The sequence below is a fragment of the Oncorhynchus nerka genome, linkage group LG23 (assembly GCF_034236695.1).
Source record: "Oncorhynchus nerka isolate Pitt River linkage group LG23, Oner_Uvic_2.0, whole genome shotgun sequence".
NCBI lineage: Eukaryota > Metazoa > Chordata > Actinopteri > Salmoniformes > Salmonidae > Oncorhynchus > Oncorhynchus nerka.
In genome coordinates, this window is record NC_088418.1 from 30,414,541 (window position 1) to 30,426,996 (window position 12,456).

General features: G+C 41.8%; 1 protein-coding gene across 1 annotated transcript in view; it reads left to right on the plus strand.

Moving 5' to 3' along the window:
* The window catches only part of ngfrb (nerve growth factor receptor b), a 70,779-nt gene extending 59,916 nt beyond the window's left edge, over window positions 1–10,863 (plus strand). Inside the window, exons 5-6 of the mRNA XM_029629680.2 lie at window positions 1,921–2,087; window positions 5,043–10,863. Coding sequence (XP_029485540.1) covers window positions 1,921–2,087; window positions 5,043–5,386 — 511 coding nt within the window. The 3' untranslated portion in view covers window positions 5,387–10,863. The remainder of the gene's footprint in view (window positions 1–1,920; window positions 2,088–5,042) is intronic.
* The last annotated feature ends 1,593 nt before the right edge of the window (window positions 10,864–12,456 follow it).

Consider the following 12,456-nt stretch of genomic DNA (forward strand, 5'->3'; position numbering starts at 1 on the left):
TTCACACAGTCACAGTCCCGCGATAAGAGCTACAATGCTAATATTTGCGTAAACTCTTCACAGTTGTGTTCTGTGGGTGTCACCGAGTAGACTGATACCCCATTTCATTGCTTCACATTTCGACCTTGTTTAACATTATCTAGTTTAAATATGGCATGATTCCACCAATTGTAACCTTCAAATGAGGAGAGACAAACTTATCACACAAGTCAGTTATACTTAAACTAAATCTTTAATAGTGAGAGCTTTGCAATAGCAATGACTTGTCAATGATTCACCATTTCTAATGATCCGTTGAGAGTCATAACACAATGGCTATTGAGATCTTTTATAGATCCACCCCCTAGTCGACATAACAAACCACAGATATTAGGAACAGTTCACAAAGTGAGACTTCATAAATGAGATCCCGTAGCCAGACAGCATTCGCTATGAATTATCGTTCTGTTTGGCCCCTAAGACGAGGTTGCTATCTTGTTCCTGTTACTCCTAGCACAAAACACCAACTCGACCAATGGCATAAATCAATTGTCAACTCCAGACACTACCACACACATCCCTCAAGGCCAAACGAGGGAGTGACTGGCACACAAACATTGTGGAAACCTGTAATTGGTTCCCATTAATTACACCATCCCTTCACATGGTTTAGAATGGGTAAAGACACATTCACATATGAAGATAATGTTCCCTCCTGTCCTCTTCCCTTTCTGATATTCTGCATAGCACCAGAGACATGTGAAAGACAAGCCTGACTTCTCCCCTCTCTGGGCCCCAAGTGACTGAGCCCCAGCTGAGGGAGGAAGTGCAACTGCCAACATTGGAGTCTGAAGGGATACATTCTAATAACAAGCATATCACATAAGCATATTATGCAGATAAGACATCCTAATGATCTATATTACCCAACTAATTCTGATTCATCCGTCACATTACTCACTAGGATTGCTGAATCATTGCTAAGAATAATGAAAAGGACTTCATTTCATACTGGTCATTGTTTTCAGGTACCGAGCTAAAGCTAACTAGCTACCCCAGAAGTACCGGTCAAACAAATGATGCCTTATTACGAACGTGGTGTTATAAACACATAGTTCTTTGCCAGTGTATGCTTGTTTGCAGACTTTTTTTTGTACAGCTTTGACAGTGCTTACTGATAGTAGTGGTGGCACTTGGATGGCACATGCAAATTCAGCACACACAACATTCTACAATAGAATTGTATTATTTGACGCACATCTTTTTTTGACACGCCAAGACGGCGTTCCATAGCTAAGGGAGCATGTGGGAATGGCAGTGGACTGTGTAGAATATGAGCTGACTATTGAGAGTTAGTGCCAGCAAGAGAAAATTGGGGGTAGGGTTCTATCCTCTGCCAAAGGATTCAACATTCTGCCTGCTCATCATGTATGTTGTTAATTGATAGTGATGGGGATGGGGTGAGCTTGTCTCCAGGCGGGCACTAATGGTGAGAGGGATTATCATGATCAATTAGTCATTTAACCCAATGGAGTCGCTCTTGGCTCTTTCCTCTGCATGTTTTAAAATAACCCACTATTACTTTTGTAAAAAAAAAAAAAGTACTATTGCATAGTTGTATGATTAGTCCTGATGTACCAATGGGTATCTGGATAAACTGAACTTTACAACACCATACAAGGTAACTGAACACTGGTATTCTTGAATTTAACAAATGTTTCTTTAACTAACGTTTCATTTCATTAGACCTTCGGCTCTGTGAAGCTGCGAGGGTCATTTCTGGTATTCATAAAGTGCCTCAGAGTAGGAGTGCTGATACGGTATATATACTCTGATACGCTTTACGAGTACGGGCCCTGACCTTCATCAGCGCCAAGTCCATTTAAGGCATTTATTAATCCATTTTTATATACTGAGTACTTTTTAAAAATCTCTGTCCAGGTGGAACAGCTGTAAGCAGAACAAGCAGGGCGCCAACAACTGCACAGCAAATCAGAACCAGACTCCTTCGCCGGAGGGGGAGAAGCTGCACAGCGACAGTGGCATATCGGTGGATAGCCAAAGCCTACAGGAGCAGCAAGGCCAGGGGCAGACTCAGGCACAGACAGGTAGGCCTGCACAGAGATACTCACACACAGGCGAGCACAGATGTATGAGCACGCACGCACGCACGCACACACACACCACACACCACACACACACACCACTCACACACACCACTCACACACACACACACACACACACACACACACACACACACACACACACACACACACACACACACACACACACACACACACACACCACACACACACACCACTCACACACACCACTCACACACACACACACACACACACACACACACACACACACACACACACACACACACACAGGTGGCGCGTCCAATAAGCAAAGCTAAGCTTCCTCTGAAGTAAATTGAATTAAACTTCCCCATATTATATAATTACCACTGCCTATACAAAAATAAATGAAATCCTTCAAAACACTAGCTTCTCTTTTTTTAATGCGTGGATTGTTTTCAATCACAAGGCCAGGGCATAACCTACAGTCGGGAAGCGTGCAATTTTGGCAGTGCGCAGCATGTCAAATAGCTGATTGTTGATTTGCGGCAGTCAGTGAAAAGCATCTAAAATAGGCCTAGGCATATCTCAATATTTCTAAATACAATCGTTGGAAAAACAAAGAAAAAACTCTAACCTGTCTTTAGTTAAGATATCAAAATGTTCAACTCCCAATAGGCTATTGAGCAAACAACACTTAGCCCAAAGGTGGACATATGCCGATATTGAGTAATTTCATCTTATTGTCTTACTTAGCCGCTACAAACTTGTGTCCCTCGTGGACCAGTGGGTACATAAAGCATTCTCCATTGAAGACTGCAAAGGCACCAATTTCCTCCTTAACTCTATTTAATCTCTAGAAGGCAGAAAAAAATGGAAAATATACATACTTTATTTATGAAAAAACATTTTCCACCACCATGCTAGTCCCAGAAATTGTGTATCACGTTCAGCCAATCAGGTTGCTACAGTCTGTTTTTTCACCCAGGGTCTAATTGATTCAAAATAAAAGACTTCCACAACCTGATTGGCTGAACACAATACGCAACATCCTGGACTAGCTTTAGCTACTCTAGCATGGCGGTGGAAAATGGAGAAAGTATGCATATTTTTCCGGTTTTCTGTCTGCCTTCTTGCGATTAAATAGAGTTAGGGTGGAAATTGATGATTTTGCAGCCTGAATAGGGAATGTTTTATTTACGAACCGGTCCACGGGGGATACGATTGTATAGCCGGCTGTATACATTCCCTATGGACGGTAAGATGAAACGACTCAATATTGCCATCTGCCAGCCTTTGGGCTAATTGGTACTATAGCGGAGCGCATCGGCCATATCCCCGGTGAGTGCGCACATTCACTGTCTTTTATCATTAGTTTTTTTAGGATAACATTTTCCTCCCCCAGGCTAGATGGACGTCATAGCCTACAATATGTGTCTCCCCTTTTCATAGGCCTTAATTAGATGGTTGTATTCAAGACAAGGTTGTTTATATTTAGCTCAGTTTGTCAGCAGAGTAGCCTACCCTGTCATTTTTGTTGTATTACATGTTCTGCTATTGTCTCCAGTCATAGAGAGTAAAGTGTCTTAGAATTGCACGAAATGTGTTTATAAAAGACTATTATTTTGCGAACAGTGAGTCAGTTATATTATTAGCCTTGTGACTATCCAATCTTCTCCTCACATTAGGAATAGTAGGCTAGCTTACATTTGTCTGCAAATGCCAATATAGATGCATGCAATAATTTATCATAAAGGTAAAAAAGATTGTTGTAGATTTTTTTAGCTTCCCCTTACTTGAAGCTCACGCACGCATACAGTATGCACATACACACATACTTTAACACACACACACCTGTATGTAGAGACAAGTCAACCCAGGGACAGACAGGTACAGACGGGAACTTTACTACAGGTCTGTGCACCCGACACCTAATGTACTGTAACACAAAATATAGATTAATGTACCACATCCACAATAGCACACCTAGACAAGCTCCCCCCCAAAAAAAATATAATGAAAAGATCCATTCATGAATTCACATTTAAGTCAGCATTCAGGTCAATTATACCATGTGCCACACAACAAAGCAACTCCATAGAGGTACCATGCGTTTGATGGCTGCTTGCACTTTGAGGGCAGTTTTTCGAAATGGAGCAAAGTGCATAATTAAGCTATTTAGGTTGAACCGTGATACCACTCAACAGAACACTACCACAAATAGGTTTGATGGACAGTAAGCTGGCATGGAATAGCTTTTCTAGATGCCATGTTTGTTAACACCCTGAGGGCCTTCACTCAGTAAGACAAGAGGATAGGAATTTCCCTTTGGGGAGAGTGGCATCTGGTGGCCTCATAAGCTCCACTTTGAACACAACCTCTCAAACCTACTGTTGCAAATCAACAACAATAATAACAAACCTCTGTTAGGGGCCACAGTCAGTTCACCAGCGGCATGCGCTCCTGGCGGTTTGGAGTCAAGCCCTGAAGAACCCGTTTGGAAGAATGTAGACCTTTCAAAACACACACTTGGCTGAGACTAGACCAGATGGCTGGTTTGTCTGTGGAGTCGCGTGATTCTCTTGAGATTAACAGGTTCCTTAGAAAACCTTCAGAGAACTAGATCTAGTTCCAAAGAACTATAAGCAACTGGAGCAGAGGAAATAGTCAGTCAGGAAAGAGCACTCCAGCTGGCCTGAACAAAGTCCTACAATATACTCTCTATAAGTGTAGTGAATCAATATTATTTGCTGATGTGCATTTCTGTTTAGTGATTCCATCTGGAAACAAAGCCAAATTCAAAGTCAAAGCTATGATGTAATGATGATCCATTGACATTAATGTATGATTGACAAAAAGTCCACACATATCCTGAGTAAGGATTTGGAGCTCACTGACCAGTGTGATTAAACATTACTTCAACAGATATGAACGTAAATGTAACCTCAGACTAACGCTCATGTAACGTCTTTCTCCCTGCAGTGGTCACTGTGGATGAGGAGCCTTGTCTGCTCCTTCCCCTCCACACGCGAGAGGAGGTTGAGAAACTCCTCTACAGGGGCGGAGAAGGGGAGGGCTACGACCACACGGAGGACAGAGATTGGTGCAGCCTGGCAGGGCTGCTGGGATACCAGGAAGAGCGCATCGCCACATTCCGGCAGCAGGAACATCCAGTCCGTGCACTGCTCTCTGATTGGGCGAGCCAGGATTGCGCCAGCCTGGACACGCTCTGCACGGCGCTGTGCAAGATCAACCGCGAAGACATCGCACAGAGCCTCGTGCTCAGCCCCAACACCGTCAAACCCACTGCCACATCTGCAGTGTGACCATTTAACCATTACCGCCAATGCTACGAAAATCTCACTGCAACATCACAGCCAAACTCACCCCCCCCCCGCCACAGTCCATCCATACTGTGACTATTTAACCGACTACACCAACCATCTGAGCAATTACACCAATGCCAAACCATTCAGATCGGCAAACCAAAGTCTGATCATCCACACCTGATGCCAAAACTACTGCTATCGATCCACCAAGACTCGGCCCCAGACCTAAATCGAACATTTCTGCGAGACTTCGGCAGCCACTGCATCCCTTACCGCCTTTATGGTCCTTCCTAAGCGTGCCGCATCGTGTGAAACCTATCGCTTCCAATTCCACTTGTGAACCTATGTCAAACTCTGTGGCTGGTGCACTTTCAAGATACACAAACCCATTATGGTCAACTGTGGCCTTGTAACCATACTACTGGATGTTCCACTGTGTCTTCAGTGTGCCCAAAACTGTCAGGCACCATTTTGCTCTGCTCTCTCACTAACCCGGAAGTAGCAAAAGGCTACAAGACTCTGGGGATTGTGCTTCATTTTCATTTTCTGTGCTTCTCTTTTGACTGAACAAATTATTTTCATCCATTCCTCACTTGCAACACAGAACTCTGGCTTGTGGTGCCTTGATGAACATCACTTGGCATTCAACACGTACAGTAAGGTACTACTATTCTTTCATTTCATTTTTGTTGTTCTGTACTACCAAAGCCTAGCTTATCAACCATACCTATACCTAATATAACATCTGAACATTAAATTGTTTGTAATTTATTCGCAAAATATTCCATTATTTGTGACCATTTGCTAGTCAATCAATGACTGTCGGTCACAGCTGAATGGTGGTAATTTTCAGCAGAGATCAAGGACTGGAAAGATATAACGAGCTAGACTACAAAAGGTTAGCACTAAATCCAAACCAATTCTTATGTGAAAAAAGCTAATGACATATCAACCTGCATCGTTGCCTCTATTATTTTCAACACATTGATATGGAGAAGCTCAATTATTTGAGCCGTTTCCTCCATAATATTTTGTGAAATGAAATATGAAGGAGAAATATCCCCTTTCAAACTTAAGTTATCGTATGCATTATTATTATTTCTTTAGACCTGACATAGGAACAGTTCCCAGTATCTATATATCTACTGGAACAAAGTCGGAGTAGTGGACTGGCTGGCCTGTGCTGGCTAACATGGTAGTCTGTGGAGCAGGCAACCTGACTCCAGCTTCTATCTGGCCAGGCCCATCTGCATAACACTGGGGCTCTCACACTAGGCCTATACTCTGACCTAGATAGAAAAGGACTAGGAATTTAAAACTCACTCACACATATAGGCCTATCTACACACACAAACATCCATGAATGCACGCACACGCACACGCGCACACACACACACACACACACACACACACACACGCACACGCACGCACACACACGCACACACACAAATGTACATCTACACACACTTACATGCACACGTACACAAACACACAGATGCATGCATGCCAGTATCCACACACATGTATGCATACACATACTGTATAAGAGAACAAACAAACAAAAAAGACTGTGCTGTGTCAATCAAGTGTTGTGTCAATGATAAGGGACAACAGGACCAAGGTCATTGGACATGAACCTACACCCTTTCAGGGACCACATGCAGGACACCTTATTGGACATGATGGACGTAGGCCAACTTGCAGTCCAAAATATTGCAGTCATTCACACCACAACTGTCTTTCAAAACATCTTGCTTGGAATCTGTATAAATCATGTAATCCTTTCCCGTGAGGTCATCCACTGCTGTGTTAGCAAGAGGAACAGCATGTACACACTAGCGAGTCATATAACCGATACACATCATATTCAAAATACACATACAAGTACTGTACATAAAATAACTGACGACTGAACAACTAGTCATTATTTCAGGCTAAGATATACAAATCCAGGGTTATCTATTTCTGTTTAGTTTCTCAGGGTCTTTTGTGTGGCTTTAGTGATTAGCTGTATGTTTGTCTAATGTTGTTTCCTTTTCCTAATCAACGCTCAGACATCCTGGATTAGCTGTGTATAGGTTGAGGAAGGTGAGGGAGGCCTTGTGGTGGGATTCAACACTAGCTAGTGTTTCAGGAAAGGCCCTTTGTAGAACTTACTCAGGCAATGATATCAGTGGCGTTCCAGGTTGTCTTTCTATGCAGTCGCGCTGCTCGGAGGGACAGATCTCACATTGCCTGGAAAAGTGTTTAAATGTCTAAAGTAGCAGGGACCATATTCATATGATATCTAGTAGGGGACTGCCAAAAAGACGACCCGGTGGCCATTGTGACTGACAATCCTTCAGACAAAAGAATTAGGGATGGACGCAGATCAGAGGAAAAACAGGGGTGTCTAGTTTCCCCATTGTTCACGACAACAACCTTCGAATGAAAGGCTAGTCCTTAGAGATTGGAGACGAGCAATACGGGAGGACTTCCAACCACCGAGAGTTGAAAAGATGAAAAGAAGCATGCCAATTAGACCTTTTGGTAACAGGTTACTTAAAGCTGACGGGTACAATGCATTAAGATGTGGTTATAATGCATTGTAAAAATTGTTATAGGCATTTATGACTCACTTATAATGTCTTATTGTCATGCCATGGTACCTACATATTATAAGCCTCATTGTATGCTTATAACAAGTAATAAAGCACTATACGTGTTAGCTCAAAGTAAAAATGTTAGCACATCGGTGCATTCATAAAGCCTTCGTAAATGCTTCAAAATGTGTTGTAGGCATGCATAACCATTACAGGCAGCTATGAATTAAGAACTGAGGGGGATGTTCCCTTATTTTTGTTGTGCTTTGTGGGGGTCATATTTCTTAGCTTATTTGAGGGTTAAAATGCCAATGCATGCTTATAACAAATGTAATTGCAGCATAATACAGCCTAAAGTGAAGCGTATCCCCATTTATTCTCATTGTCAACTTTTTTTTATTTTATATATATATATATTGTTTTCAATTTCACATTGGGAAACATTTTTTTTTGGGGGGGGGGGACTGGGGTTGAATGACAGGAGTTCGGAGGAAGTAACAGTGGTCGCTTGCTTTCTGTCCATCATTTAATGCAAAGAGATCTGTTAGGGCTGTCTTGTTCAATTCTGGCATTACTGACATATAGGTAGGTTCAAAGAGAGCAAAGACAATATTCATGCTTTGCTGGACTTTGAACCAGTCTATGTCACAGAATTGATCCACGCCTGGTTTAGCTTGCTAGAGTCTGGCCTGAGTCTATAGGCACACGTGCCTATTGTAAGTACTGTACAGAACGTTTCATCAATAGTTTACTGATCTTAGTTCAGTGGCTAAATTATGAACAAAGGTATTCTCAAGGGTTTTCATGTGTTACTAGCAGTAATAAACGGTATTATAGGTTAGATTGTAGAGCACCGTATGTATTCGACATCACAAGTGACCTGGGAAATGTTTCAGGTCCCTGATGATGATGTTGTATTTGTTTTGTATGTATTTTTATTTGGTTTTGATAAGTGTTCATTTGAAGTTTGTGTTTTTGAGCCCTCGAGGCTTATCGTAAAATATCATGGTCCGACAGGACTTCTGACTCAGATGCAGTCTCTAGAGTCTATTGACAGTGACTCAATCCCACTTTACCTCAATGATCTGACTCTAAAGAAATATAATATTTGGCCAAAATGGTTTCTCTGTATGCCTTAGCCACAGTCAGTAGGACACAAATTAAGCATAGTCCTGAACTAAAAAGCTATTTCAAAGAAGATCCTCTGTTGATGCTTTTTAGTCCAGGACTATAATTATTTTTTTTGTCTAGGAAACCAACCCCAGATGTCTGGATCAACGGTATTGCATGGTAAACACTGCTGGGACAAAATGTGGTATATCCCTGTATAGTGTATGTATGTGTGTGTGTGTGTGTGTGTGTGTGTGTGTGTATATATATATATATATATACATACTAAGGGAACAGAACATTAGGAACACCCTCCTAATATTGAGTTGCACCACCTTTTGCCCTCAGAACAGCCACAATTCATGAGGATATGGACTCTACAAGGTGTCGAAAGCGTTCCACAGGGATGCTGGCCAATGTTGACTCGCAATGATTCCCACAGTTGTCAAGTTGGCTGGATGTCCTTTGGGTGGTGGACCATTCTTGATACACACGGGAAACTGTTGAACGTAAAAAACCCAGCAGCGTGGCAGTTCTTGACACACTCAAACTGGTCCGCCTGGCACCTACTACTATACCCCGTTCAAAGACACTTAAATCTTGTGTCTTGCCCATTCACCCTCTGAATGGCACACATACACAATCCATGTCTCAGTTGTCTCAAGGCTTAAAAATCATTCTTTAACCTGTCTCCTCCCCTTCATCTACACTGATTGAAGTGGCTATAACAAATGACATCAATAAGGGATCATAGCTTTCACCTGGATTCACCTGGTCAGTCTATGTCATGGAAAGAGCAGGTATTTTTTATGTTTTGTATTCTCAGTGTATGTACTGAATGTGTTACAAGTAGGTTAGGTAAGGGATGAAAGGAAAACCTATAGGACGATAGCTCTCCACTACGAGGGTTGGGCATGAAATGACAGCAGGCCGTTCAATACTGAGCCATACTGACTGACGAGTGGCATGGATTGGTACAGCTCGGCTCAGTCCCACATGTTATCACTTATTTGGCTAAATTATTATCCATAGTTGCCTCTTTTGATACAGCAGCAGTCTTTAAATGGACTGTTACCTTGAAGGCAACACTACGATGTAAAAGCTATTCAACTCCAATTAAACTCTGTCTATGACATTTCCTGACATATTTTTACTCTCGCTCTCTCTCACTGCAGTGGTTCTCAGGAGACGGGCCAGTTTGCATGGGGAGAACATATGTCAGACAAGGTTGAGTCAGGCGTCTAATGTTTTGTACACCCAGTGTATAGCCATGACTGTAACAACAAAGTTGGTTTTCCCTACAGACACTGACGAGGAATGTGCAAATATGATATGAAAACTGAACTGAGGACAGAATTGTTTCCCCCCAAACAGTATTCACTTAATTTCTTTATTTTTATTAGAGGACAGTTGCAGGCCATACGTTTTGTATAGTTGTGAAGCAGCACACCTAGTAAGTACAATAAAATACCAATGAAGGCTTATATTCAACTTAACCTCGCACTTGGCCGCATACTGTTTGGTCAGAGGAAGAGGTGGGAGTTTGACAGTGAAGGGATTGTTGAAAATCTATGAAAATAAATTGATGGAGATGTGTCACCAAGCCCTGATGATATGGTCCATAGTGAAACAAGACGGATTCTTAATGCGCCAAGATGTACAGAAGTGAGAAATACTGAATGTTCCTTGTATTTACTAATATGTACACTCTATTATACAAATGTGAATTTGCTATATAAACAGTACAATCCACAAAATAATAAAGTCCTTCAATCAACATAATATGGTCTTGTCAAAAAGCAATGTTTTCAAATATGGTCATAAAAGTAATTATTGTGTCTCTATCGCTCTCTCTCACACACACACACACACACACACACACACACACACACACACACACACACACACACACACACACACACACACACACACACACACACACACACACACACACACACACACTACCCCCATTAACAATGTGGCTAGCTTGTGTAACTTCCATGGATTCACACATTATCTCCTTAGGCTGCAGGACTCTGGGCATTTTCCCGCAAAGCCACTTCAATGTCCTTCTGACATGTAACTCGAGGCAAATGAGACAGATTGATTACCGGGGGCTTCAAACATAAAGAACACACAGAGAGGAGGAGGAAGGAGGTGAGGAAGAGTTATGTATTACTTGTCCCTCCTTATTGGCTGCTTTTACAATGAGTGTAAAGGAAACTTTGTGTCATTTTCTAAATGTTATGGCTAAATCAACTGAAATTAGTTTGACCTTAGTTAAAAATCATTTGACCATTTAAAAAAAAAACATTGCATGGTTGTTTAGTTAGCTGAGGTTTTTAGTGGCTGTTTATTAAAGAAAACTCAACCATGGATTACAGTTTCTGACAACTTTTAGGGTGAAGAAGCATCAAGTTGTAAAATACTGAAATCCCTAACACCAGCTAAGTTGGTTGAGAACGCATTCACATCAACATGCTGGGGAAGCGTCAACCGTAGGTCATTTGCTGTGTGAAAAAAAACATGCATTGCAACTCATGCTACTGTGAGACCCACATGATGTTGAGGCCTGTGTCAATTGACCATAACATGACCGTAAATATGTTCACAACCGTTTAATGTCCAATTTGAACCACAGCAACCCCTACATAGGGCAGTGGCTCCAATCACTACTGCCCTGGGGCATAGGGTCACCTTAGACCAGAGGGATGAGTGTCCCCTATTAGCCCTCAAACACCACTTCCAGCAGCATCTGGTCTCCTGTCCAAAGGTCGACCAAGCCATGCATATAGCTTCAGAGGCAAACCATCAGTGGGATGCATGCAGACAGAGTGGCATGGCTGCTGTATGGCTGTATGAGTTATTGTTGGCCTTTGACATGGGGGTTGCTGTCATGAGGGTAACATAATGCTATCATAACAATGGCATATAGCTTGTCAAAACAACTAACCTCAAGTTGGCGAGTGACATAGCTCGCTAATGAAGCGGAAAATGACACGTGCTTGAACATTTCACCGTTTCACTTTCGCAACAGTTGTGCCACTTAATATTAGATGTAGTAGATATCATGACTGTTGACATTCGGTCAGGAACTATTATCCCAAGTGTTATATAGTTCTTATAGCAGTTACTAATAATGTAAGCATTGTTAATGGAATAAATGACGTTTTTCATCAGCATATGTATAACAATTCAATTCGACGTGAACTATCTGACAATTCCCTGTCACATATTGTACACGCTTAACTACCAGAACTGTAATTCTTCTGTTAAACTGTCAATTATGTTTTATCATTATAGAAGACAGACTATGGTGTAGAGGAGCGATTAATGCATTTGCTTTGGCAGTCAATACGTTTATTTTTAAAGTGA